The sequence below is a fragment of the Mustela putorius genome, unplaced genomic scaffold (genome assembly GCF_011764305.1).
Source record: "Mustela putorius furo isolate JIRA1106 unplaced genomic scaffold, ASM1176430v1.1 tig00000508_pilon_pilon_pilon, whole genome shotgun sequence".
In the NCBI taxonomy this organism is placed as follows: Eukaryota; Metazoa; Chordata; class Mammalia; order Carnivora; family Mustelidae; genus Mustela; species Mustela putorius.
The window spans coordinates 17401926-17414536 of NW_025421402.1; the positions used below are offsets into that span (position 1 = coordinate 17401926).

Consider the following 12611-nt stretch of genomic DNA (forward strand, 5'->3'; position numbering starts at 1 on the left):
CGCTCCTCTAAATATGGGCTAAGGGAACAGGGTTTATTTAGCTTAGAGAGAGAGAGAGCGGGCATGCTGAGGGGGACTTAATAATAGTCTCCAAGAATATGAGGGATAGTCTATGAGTGATGGAAAGCAGCTGTTTCCTGTTTCCATGGAGGACTTGGTAAGAAAGAATGGAGTTCAGTTGCAACAAGTGAGTTTAAGAGCTCCTTGGCCATAAAATTTGAGACAGCAAACCCACAAGACCAAAGCCACCACTCTGTTTCAGAATTGTGTAGCTAAGTAGCAGTCATTCTTGGGTGGCTTAAATGGGCTTGTTCTTGAACCAGTGAAAAGACACAGAGAACCTATCAGTCAGGTGAGAATATGAAGCTGTCCACCATCAGAACCTACTGATGTTTTGTGGCTGAGGAAAGACTTATTAGAGGATGAGATTTAAAAAAGAAAAAGGTTTCAGAATCTTTTGATCTCTTTTGGTCTTCTTTGAAAGAAAGATCCTCTAGATTTACTGCTCTCTCTAAGGTGAAGAATTTCCATAGATTTGCTGGTTTGTGTTTTTTTCTGTCCATTTGATCAATATGGTCATTAAAAAAAAATCTGTGTCTTCAATGATACTTATATCAGAGATCGATATCATAGATATTTGATATATTTTATATATATATATAATATGTAATTACTACAACAATGAAAGCAATGTTTTGTTCTAGACATTGTGTCTAAGTGTTAGGGATATGAAGGTGAATAAGACATACATTGTGCTGGGGTGCCTGGGTGGCTCAGTGGGTTAAAGCCTCTGCCTTCGGCTCAGGTCATGATCCCAGGGTCCTGGGATTGAGCCCCACATCTCTGCTTGGCAGGGAGCCTGCTTCCTCCTCTCTCTCTGCCTGCCTCTCTGCCTACTTGTGATCTCTGTCTGTCAAATTAATAAATAAAATCTTAAAAAAAAAAGACATACATTGTGCTGATTAGGAATAAAGCAATATAAAAGACATTATGAAATAATGTATCAGTATAGGCAGTCCACTAGGGGAAGAAATTTAAAATTAGAAAAACGCGTTCTGAATTTTCTACTAATTTTAAGATGGAAATGCCTGAACACATCTCAACCATTGTTTTACCATTTTAATCCTAGGTTAGTTTAATTATACCATTTGTTATGAATTGGATATGTGGTGTCTTATTTACCCACCTGGGAGTGTTTTCAAGGCAAGGTTTGGTTTCCAGAGGATTGGCCTGCTGGGAGGCTGTATCTTTAGAGGTTTACATCAGGATTAACTGTGTATACATTCCACATGTTTTATTTCCTTTTTGTACCAACATTTATTTTAACCTTATTTAAAAATCTTTACTTCGATCACTGAATGTTTCTTGGTCATCTGGAAGGGGTAAGGATGAATGGTGATTCAAATCTGACCCCATAACTCTTTGGTCTTCAAAATCCAGCACCAGAGTGAGGAAGTTAGGGGATTGCTTTGAATCCTCTCTCCCTACAGGCTCGCCGTGAGGCACTGAATGAGTTCGTGAACCTCCCCGAATCTCAGTTTCCTTAATCCACTTTACAGGAACATCTTGAGGATTCAATGAAAGGAAATAATGTGTGCCAAGCCCAAAGCCCAGTGCACCCAGCCCTCAAACCATGTTTACTTGTTTCCTTTAATTTACCAAGAACATCTCTTGTCTGTGGTGGAATCATGAATGCCTCTAGATTGTCTTCACTTAGTGGGGTGTGTCGACCCTCAAGGGCAAGACCAGTAGAGTAGATTTTGTCTAAAATTTTTGAGGGCCCCCCCAAAGTTCCATTATGAGAATCTCTTTCCTTTCCTGAACTTACTTCATCCCGAAAAAAAAAAGTCCACCCTAATGCCAAATATTTTAGGAAGCATTTGTCGGTAAATTACTTATCTGAACAAGTCATGTACACATACGAAAGAAAAGTGCCTTTTAAAATCAGCAGGAAGATTATGCATCTTTGTTTTTGCAAGGTTGAAAGGAGAGTAAGTAAGGCTTCTGGATATTTAAATAGTCCTTTAATAGACACTGAATTAAATTGAATGCTGTGCCTGGAAATGGCATCAAGTTGAAGATATGATCACTGCCCTGGGGAAGCATATGAGCTTGTTGGAGAGACCAACCCACATGTATGACCAAGCCCAGGATAGTTAGACTCAACATCAGGAAGGGCAGTATAAGCCCCTGAGTACTAAGGGAAGGCAAGATACAGGTTTGGGTAGGGATTTGATAGAGCTCTAAGAGAATGAGATCTTGGTTTGACTGGTTCATAAGACACCATCATTTAAAGACAGACAGAATTTTTAAAAAACCACCTGAAGTGTTCACTTCCTATAGAAACCCAAGAACCTCCTTCAGTGGCTCTTTATGTCTTTGAACTAAACGAATCCTTCTGAAGTCTCAGTGTTCAGGCTGGTTGGCTTTCAGAGTCTCACACTGGGCCAGACTGCTCCTGCCCCAATTCATTCTTTGTCTGCAGGATATGGAATATCTTTATCAATCATAACAAGTCACACCTGGAGCGTAAAAATCCCAGCCAGCGACTTACCTCAAAAGCTGAGGCGTGCCACATATGTTAATGGGGGTGGATTTAAGAACCAAGGTTGGGAACTTTTTCTCTTTATTAGAAGGAAATTTATATAATTCAGGGCCGTTAGAGGGTGGGTGAGCATGGGTCCTCTGGACTGGCCCACTCTTCCTGTCCCCCCCCCCACCTCCCAGCTCTCCAAATTAAAAAGCAGAACAAAACCGCTAACTATTATAGCATAGAATTTATGGCTGGAATCTCACAAAGCGTATGTCAGCAAAGTAAAATAATTACTGTCACTTTCTCTTAGACACTTGGCTTTATGGTTCATGTCACCTTTATCATAATACACAGCTGACTTAGTAGCTCTATTTTTCATGGCACACGGCCTGGTGTCATGCTTTTATGCACACGTGCCGTTAGATGACAATACATGGGTGTACCAGAGCGGAGCTGAGTTTAGATAATGACTTGGAATACTGTTAATGGCTTCGGGTTAGTCATGCTGACCGGTTGCCAACTAAGCTTGTTCCCTCTCTCTCTCCTTCTCCAGATTCTCAAATCCAAAGATTTAACGTCTCCAACCCAGCGCTACATTGACAGCAAAGTCGTCAAGACGAGAGCAGAAGGCGAATGGCTTTCCTTTGACGTGACGGATGCCGTCCACGAATGGCTCCACCATAAAGGTTACAGCCGCCCTCTGTCCTCGTCCCTAGATGCTCAGTGACCCCACATTATTGTAAGTTGATTGCAGATTTAAGGGTATTATCACACATCCAAATGACCTCCTTGACTTAATGTTTTCCAGACAGAAACCTGGGATTTAAGATAAGTTTACACTGTCCCTGCTGCACCTTTGTGCCATCTAATAATTACATCATTCCCAATAAAAGTGAAGAGCTAGAAGCAAGATTTGCAGGTAACTGAAACTTGGTCATATGAGGTGGGGGAGGGGAGGGTCTGTGTTGATAATCTCGTGGGGGATCAAGCCCGTTTGCATGTGAAAATGGAATTGTTTGGTGAGGCCTGAGGAGTTATAATTGTTTGGGAAAAGATAAGGCTGGAGAAAGATAAATGAAGGCAGAAAGAATTAGGACCAAGCAATCGCTTCCCAGTTTACTCTGCTCCATGCCCTGTGATTGCTTGGCAATACTGACTGATTCATCAGCTTTCCAAACTATTAGTCAGGTAAGCCCTGTACTCTTCATTTAAGCAATCCAGCTTTCCAGCTATGCTAGTATTAGAGCAGAAGATCGCATACATTCAAGGACATCCATCGATAATGCCCCAAGTACAACGTCAGGAGGCCTACAACCATACTTCACTTGAGAAGCCCCTCATACCATAGCCTCTTGACCTCATCTTATGTGAATCAGAACACTTCACTGTTTCTAGCTGGCACCCAGTATTTCCACTGGCTGCCTGATCAAACTTCTGGAATAATTTATAAAGACATAATGAGGTTTTAGTTTCTCCCTGCTCCTCCTTACCTCTTAGTGATTAGCCATAGGTCAGGGAGAAGGAGGAGATGCCAACAGTTGGACTTGCTTCCCTTGTGAGCCAGCCAGTTTGGAGGATGAGAGGCAGGAGGGAAGTGTTCCGTGTGCTCGGGCCACAGTGACATGCCAGGGAGCTGACTCCCCTGCCCCAGCTACCACCACCCGGGACCCCCGTCCACTTGCAGAAGGCTCCAGTGGCCCTCGCTCATGGAAAACTACTCCAGGAGGTCGAGAGATTTATTTTAGTCTCTAACGTAGCCATGATTCTCTGGAGTGTGGAGATTAAATGCTTAAACTGGCAGTCTCTTGAGCATGCTTTGGGGAGCTCGAGTTTCTGAATCTCAGATGGAATCAGGAAAGTGTTGAAGACGCCATAAAATAAATGAAAAAGCCCTTTCTTCACAGCTTCCCCAAATAGCATTAGGTAAGGGTGACTTCTGTTTCACTTGAACTTAATTCACTGCAATTTCTTGTGAGTCTCGGGTTGTGTTCATGAGGAAAGTCTTTTGAGTTTAGTAGCCTGAGGAAGAGAGTGAACTGGCGGGGGACAAGCCGTGTTCTTTTGCCGTGCCCTTCAGTCGCTGAGGGGCTGGACACGGCCTGAACTGAGGGTTCAGTTCAAATAAACTAGCTAGGTCGCCCTTGGACTATGGTCAAAGTCTTCTTCTGTAGTGACCTTCATAACCAACAAGCCCTGCCTTGGACACTGAACGGTCTCCTGCCACGAGTCTCAGTGAAAAGTGTCCATTGTCGCCTGTGATTGTCTCCTCGTGCCGTATCGATTTCCGTGGGGAATGACGGTAGCCAGCCGGTGATGCCATTGTGAGGTCATCATGGCTGCTTGTGACAAGATGCAAAGGAAAGAAAGAATGGCTGATTGTATTTGATGAAGGTAAAGCTAAATGTTTGTCACCCAAATGCATTTTTTCAAGGTATTGATGGCGCCTCCACATATACCAGTGGTGATCAGAAAACTATAAAGTCCACTAGGAAAAAAAACAGTGGGAAGACCCCACACCTCCTGCTAATGTTGTTGCCCTCCTACAGACTTGAGTCACAACAGTCCAACCGGCGGAAGAAGCGTGCTTTGGATGCAGCATATTGTTTTAGGTAAAGGAAATCAAAATAAAACAAAGTAATGACATCTGTCGACTCTCACACTGCCGTTGTCTTTTCTTACAAATTGAGCTAAACTCCACTCATGGCTTAAGGCCAGGTATAGGACAGGATAGCCACCCTACCTCCTAACAGCCTTCTTCCCAGAGGCTCCAAACTGTTTTCTGTGTAGTCTTCCATGGCCCCATTGCAAGGAACCAAGGGTGAAGTCAAAAAATTAGTCCCCTGAAGTTTTTCCTAGATCCCCCTGAAGCACTTTGGGGCTGAAGAAGAAAATGAGCTCCCTGCTCCCCAGAGCCAATATAAGGTTACTTGAGGGGTATGATGGCTGATCCTTAATTGGAAAGACTTACTGTCTCTATGAAGTCCTCCGTACCCTCACTGCCCACGGTAGAGTGCCCATGGCCATACCCTTTTTCACAGAGATGAGAGAAATAGAAGAATGCTACTGTGTCATTAGCTACTGAATCTGAGAGAAGTGAAGGCAACACAGATTTATTAACTACTCCTGTAAGAGTTCATAGAGGGGAGGTTGTGAGTGTTCTCCTATGGTTTCTTATCAAGCCTCCTGAGAGGAAGGTTCTTTATTTTGAGAGTTATGGGGCAGTAAGGGGTCCTCACTGATAGATGCTCAGAGAGTTCATGAGTAAAATGGCTTTTTTTGGTCGCCAGAGTCAGTGGTTACCCTCAGCGAGGCTCCATGTGTCTTGATTTCTGGCTCATTCCCTGGTCTAGGGGCATGAGATGAAATTATGGATTCATTCTCAAAGGAAAATGCCTTAGGTGGTTCTTTGCAAATAGTTGTTGTACTTTTATATTTGAAAGGACCTTTGAGGCTGACCAGGCAAAACTGCTCAGTGTTGGTTGGAAAAGGGGGATTGGTCTCTTCAGCCACCTCTCTGCTTCTATCTAGTCATTCAAGGGAAAGGTTTGACTTTCAAGGTCACAGCCAACCAAGGGACTTGAGGTTTAGAATTCGTAAGGGGAAGTAGTCCATCAGGTCACCATGACATTCCATCGTGAAAGTCGTTTGAGATTCCTATAAAACCATTCGGACCTAGCCCATGGTACTTGCTCATTGGATGCTGTTTGCATGAGTGAAGGAGTCATTTTTCTGGCTTGGAATTGGGTGTGTGTGGGGGGGAATCAGCTGTAAAATCTCCACTGCTCTTTCTTCTAACAGAAATGTACAGGATAATTGCTGCCTGCGTCCACTTTACATTGATTTCAAGAGGGATCTTGGATGGAAATGGATACATGAACCTAAAGGGTACAATGCCAACTTCTGTGCTGGAGCGTGCCCATATTTATGGAGTTCAGACACTCAGCACAGTAGGGTAAGTATTTGGCTCCATTTCTTCTATTGTTGGGTCGCTAATGTGTACCTACAGGTAATATGTCCAGTGAATTCTGTTTAGCCTGGTGCCTGTTCATCACACATGAATGGGTACTGGAACGATCCTCTTGAATGGCCAGGAAGAATGTAGGGGGTAGGTGAAGTCAGAAGTGACACTGCTCAGTTTCAAGTGTGGGTTTTGCCTTCCCAATTCAATGATAAGCATCTAGGAGACAGTTTTGTTCATTTTTTTCTTTATTTTATATTACAAGTGACTGGTAGCTATAAAAAAATCTTTTGGAATCCATTTATCACTTGGGGTCATGCATAGCTTGGATGTGAAAGGACCCAAGTCCCTATCTAAAACAAGGAGCTCTCATCATCTGTATCAAGGACTGTCGCATTGGAAAGAACTTTGAGGACCTCATTTGATGCTTTGGAATAGTGACTCACTCGTGCACGACATTAAAAAGTCATTTGACTTCTCTAAACCTCAATCCCTCAATTTCTCATCAGTAAAAAGGAATGTTTATGCTAAAGATGATCTTTTAAAATAACAAAGCCAGACTTGAGAGTAGATATAAAGAGCAAATTGATGAAATTAGAGAAAGCTATGGGAAAATTAGGATCTCCAAGTCTTTTTGAATATACCCAAAGTACACAAGAATCTAAATATTTTGTCGGATCACTTCAGTGAGGTTAGAAGGCTAATTCAGAGGGCCAGTCCTTGACGGGAGGCCATGGATGAGTAGCCCAGATCAGCAAAGACTTTTTCTATGGAATAATGATGCTTGTCCTAATGCTTTTTCCTCGTACCTCTGTGACCAAGCAAGTCTGCATTAATTAATTTACTTCATAAATTATCTCATCTGAACATTTCACTTTACTTACAGAAATTGGGGTCTAGATTGTGTAGATCAAGGATCTAACAGTTGATGACAAACCAAAACTTGGAATGCAGACTTCCTTGTTTTATAACCAGGCCTCGGTTTGCTCTACCTTACTGAGTCTTATTCCTGAAATGTGGCTACACATAGGGGTTATGCCTCTGTAAATCTCCTTATTAAAGAAGCATTAGAAAAATTGCCTTCACTGCAGGGTAGGAAAATGGACCTGTTGCCAAGAGGATCACATAAGGCACTCGACTCAATTCAAGAGTTTGGGGGTTATTGATGATTTTAGACAATCTGTGTTATAAAATTCCTCTTTAATTCATATGAAAAATCACGTGCTAGTAGAACATGAAGTCTATTTATTTATAAATGCCTACATATGCTGGGCTTTCAATTGACAAATAGGACACTCCTTCCTTCAGCTGTTTTCTCAACCCCCTGTAGGTTTTGGCACTCCAGGCTGACCACGTGCTTGGCCATGTGAGGAAAGCTTGCTCATGCCTGTCCCTTTGTCTGAGCTCTCTGGCCAGGCTGTTTCAACTGGGCTGTAGCAACAGTAGCTAGAATGTGGGCAAGGCCCCATTGCCAAGTAGAAATATAATTCCCCTCCCTGATACACAGAGGGAGTGTGTGAAGGCTGAGACCATGCTTGTTTTTCAACGGGAGAGGAAGAATAACTGTCATGGTCACAAATATGTGGTTTGGACAGTTACCCAAGAAGCCAGAGGTAGCTTAATAAAGTAGTCAGTGTTGCCGCACTGAACAGATCTTCTGTCTTAGGCTGAAAAAATCGCAGTGAATCTCGAGGAAAAGGTCACTTGCTGTTGACTAACACATTAATGGCATCCTTGGAAACGTCTCTTTATCATCACTGGGGAACCTACGTACTTCCATGGGTTAAAGGCCCATCCCCTGTGGGTATGAAACCGAGTTAAGGGTATGGGACTAACTCTAGAACTTTCTTTTCATTCCACTGTGGGACTGGCTAAAGCCCTCCCACTTAGACATGCCCATTTACCACATGGAATCTAATGGAGGGCTGATTATTATTACTATTGTTGTTTTAAGCAAAATGAAAGAAAGTGAATAATTAAAAAATAGAGCTTGCTTTTCATGTCATTCTTTTTTTTTTTTTTTTTTAAGATTTTTATTTATTTATTTTTGAGAGAGAGAGAACACGTGCGAGAGAGTGTGAGCAAGGGGGTGGGGCAGAGGGAAAAGCAGACTCCCTGGGAGCTGATGCGGGGCTCGATCCCAGGACCCTGAGACCATGACCTGAGCCAAAGGCAGACGCTTAACACACGGAGCCACCCAGGCGCCCTGGTGTCATTCTTAAGTAACTCTTAACTGGTTAATTCTTGATTGCGTTATGAAGCAATATTAAATGAAAAAACTTATATCTTTTTTTCTTTAAAACAAAATTGTAGGTGACATTAAATTGGCCTGCCAAGACACAGCACAGAGAGGTTTCACAGGCAGACAGGTGTTTTTTTCTATACGTAAGGGTAGATTAAAGCGCTGATGGGAGTTTTCATCCAGCCTGTGATTCTTCTACATCTCCCTGCATTTGCTTCTTCACGGAGCCCAGCAGTCTCATTCTGCTTACTCGGGCTATGAGGTCAAAACAAAGTCCATAGAGTCTCTGAGCCAAAGGGAGCTCTAACCTAGGTGGGAATTAGAAATAGACACTTGGTTACAAGGAAGGGTAGACACCAAAGAAAATACTAAGAGCACCAAATTTTTCGACCGTCTGGCAAGTGGGTATACAGCGAGGCAGTGATCAAAGTCAAGAATTATTGGGGAAACTGTAAAATTTGTTGAATGGGCGATTTTGTACAATCTGAGCTTTTACAAAATTATTTGTTTACGGCGCATGAGGAAAGGATTCTGTAGGAAAATGATGAATTCAGTGATTACTAGGAACACATACCAAGTTGACCATAATTGGGGGTTTAAGAGAAGGAAATTGTAAACCAGTACATTTAAATTGTCTCCTGAGTTCCGTGACTGATAAGGTCACACTATAGCACTATGGAATTGTTCTTTTTAAAGTCACTCCCCTTCCTTTTTTTTTTTATTGGTCTTTTCCTATGTTCTCTTTCCTCTCCTATGTTCTTTCAGGTTCTCAGCCTATATAATACCATAAATCCAGAAGCATCTGCTTCTCCTTGCTGTGTGTCCCAGGATTTAGAACCGCTCACCATTCTCTACTACATCGGCAAGACACCCAAGATTGAACAACTCTCTAATATGATCGTAAAGTCTTGCAAGTGCAGCTAAGATTCTTGGAAAATGGCAAGATGATCATCCCATGGTGATGAAGATAAGCAGGAGGGTGACGACAAGAACAAAGACAATGTTTATAACAAGAAAACCTAAGAGAGCCTTGCTTCGACAGTGTTAAAAAAAATTTTGAAAAAAAAAAAAACGGTACTAGTTCAAACACTTTGGAAGTCTGTGTTCTGTTTGTTAAAACTGGCATCTGAAACAAAACAAAATGAAACAAATTGAAGGCTTTATTCTACATTTCACCTACTCTGTAAGTGAGAGAGACAAGAAGCGAAACCTTTTTTTTTTTTTTTAAGAAAAAAATAAACACTGGAAGAATTTGTTAGTGTTAATTATGTGAAAGGAAAAACAAACAAACAAACAGGAAAATCCCATTAAGTGGAGTTGCTGTACGTACCATTCCTATCACATGCCTCACTTGATTTTTCTGTATTGCTATGCGATAGGCACCCTTCCCGTTACCGTTCGAGTTAACAGTGAGTTATTTATTGTGTGTTACTACATAATGAACGTTTCATTGCCCTTGGAAAATAAAACAGGTGTACAAAGTGGAGACCAAATACTTTGCCAGGAACTCATGGATGGCTTAAGGAACTTGAACTCAAATGAGCCAGAAAAAAAAGAGGTCATATTAACGGGATGAAAACGCAGGCGAGTTATTCTGTGACCAAGCAAGTCTGCATTAAGATAAAGACCCTGAAAACACATGCTATGTACCAACTGCCTAAGGAAGCTTCTTGTAAGGTTCAAAACTGAAAAGCCTGTTAATAAAGGAAAATTTCAGTCAGAATAAGTCTGTAAGATTTTTTTCTTTCCTTTTAATTGTAAATGGCTCTTTGTCAGTTCAGTAAACCAGTGACATGTTGAAATGTTTTGATACGTACCGGTCCAATTTCAGACCTTCAAGTATTGCTGTATGGCTATGCTATAGGTTTTTCTTCATTTCCATATATGTAACCGTACCTACATTCTTACAATAGATGGGTAGAGAAGCCAGTGTAATTGGAAACACATCTGCAGATCTCTTCTGTAAACTATTAAATCAGAACGTTAACTACTTTACATGTAATGTGTAAATTTTTACCATATTTTTAATGTTCTGTAATAATGTCAACTATGATTTAGATTGGACTTACACTGGGGCTCTTTTTAATGATCACTCAGACCTGTGTGTTTCCTTTAGCCGGCCAGGACTTTGGAGGAAAGGCCCTGCAGTTTGACTTGCACTACAATTATGTGTTTTATAGTATTTCTCCCCATGCGCTTTGTGTATTGTCCAATATTATGACATAAGCTATCTGAGTCCACTTGTCCTTCCGTTTTCCTTTTATAAAAAGGATCGATTCAAGTTCAAAAGTCTTCCTTCATCTCCTAAGCATCATTACTAATCAATTCCAATGTTAACCATCTTCTGTGCTAGGAAAATTCGGGAATATGATAGATATACACATAGATCACTGAGCTGAAGTATTTTCATTTCAGTCAGGATCTGACTGAAACTCAGAATCTTCATGGCTGAGTGGAGACGGCTTTCTGCAACTTGGTTTAATCAGTATGTTCACAGAATTCTATGGTTCTTGATATCAGACAGTTCATAGGAGACATCTTTTCCTTTAGTCAGGTTTTTAGTGTTCGGGGGGAAATGGAAAGACTGACATTTTTGTTGATTTTTTTTTTTTTTTTTAAGGGAGGAAAAAAGCCCCATTTAGCACGAGTCACTTAGTTGATTTCACTAAAGTTAAGGTCTTCATAGATGTTCTTTGATGGCCATTAGAGGTACAAGCCAAATATGCCCACGATCAAAAAATTCTGTTTATCCCTCTGAATGAGAGTTATCTAGCTCTGAGGATAGAATTGGATGATTTGCCATAGTGTTGCAGAGAAGGTAGCGTTCCGTCAAGGTTGGTAGGTCAGTTTACCAGTTGTCTCTTCCTTAGCTCGAGAAGAAAAATTAATAAGTAAAACAATGGAGTATATGCAGGGTCCCCGAAAGGGTTGCCTGGCGAGGTGTGAATCCAACTGAAGTTGTGTGTGCGATCCAGTGGACTTCTTGTCTGCCGTTTTCTGGCCATTAATGAGATGACGAATTGGATTCACAGACTTGCAAACTGGAAAGGCAAGAGAAGGGACACCATGATAGTAGAGGACCCTGGTGTTGGGTGTGACCTGACCTCAGAAACGAGTGTGTTGATTTTTTTTCCTTCCGTTTTCTATTAATTCTATGTAAATCACTTTTATTTCTGCAGGTGTTTTCCTCTCAGAATGACGTTTTGTTTTGTATTATTTTGTCTTTCCTCATGAATGCACTGATAATATTTTAAATGCTCTATTTTAAGATCTCTTGAATCCTTTTTTTTTTTTAGTTTGGAGGTTCTGTAAGGTCTTTATCTCCCATAAGTAAATATTGTGGTGGGCAGGGAGGGAGGCGGGCGGGAATCGGAAGATGTTAGTCTATGGGCGGGGGGCGGGAGGGCGGGTTTTATGTTCAGCAGCAGTACAATTTCATGGTCGGCGTGGTTTAAAAAAATGGAATATAAGAATAGCTGTTTTGTACTTTGATGACCGATTACGCTGTATTTTAAACATGATGTATGTCTGTTTTGTGGTGCTTTAGTGGTAAATAAATTATTTCAATTGGATGTTGATGTGTTTTTCCTCTCACGGGATTATCACTGAGACTAGAGAACACCTTTATACCGCCCTGAGAATCATCTCGAGCTGGAAAAGCCCTACATCTTTAAGGTTGGGCTTTTATTTTCAAGGATATTCTCTCCAGAAATGTCATGTTTTATAGCTCATGAGCTAGGATGTGTCGACCAAGGACCAGAGAAAGCCCTGTGCAGTCTTTTTATTCTGTTGTTTATTGCCATTTGGTAATTGTTTGAGATTCGGTTTCCATCCAGCTTGACTGTCTACCAGAAAAAATGCAGAGAGTTGTTTGAACC

General features: G+C 41.4%; 1 protein-coding gene across 3 annotated transcripts in view; it reads left to right on the top strand.

Annotated features, from left to right (window-relative positions):
• The window catches only part of TGFB2 (transforming growth factor beta 2), a 78631-nt gene extending 66326 nt beyond the window's left edge, over positions 1-12305 (top strand). Inside the window, exons 4-8 of one of the 3 annotated variants that reach the window (XM_004751464.3) lie at positions 3087-3219; positions 3342-3452; positions 5080-5142; positions 6332-6485; positions 9499-9662. In XM_004751464.3, the coding sequence (XP_004751521.1) occupies positions 3087-3219; positions 3342-3452; positions 5080-5142; positions 6332-6485; positions 9499-9523 (486 nt within the window). In that variant the 3' untranslated portion in view covers positions 9524-9662. 3 annotated transcript variants of the gene reach the window in all.
• The last annotated feature ends 306 nt before the right edge of the window (positions 12306-12611 follow it).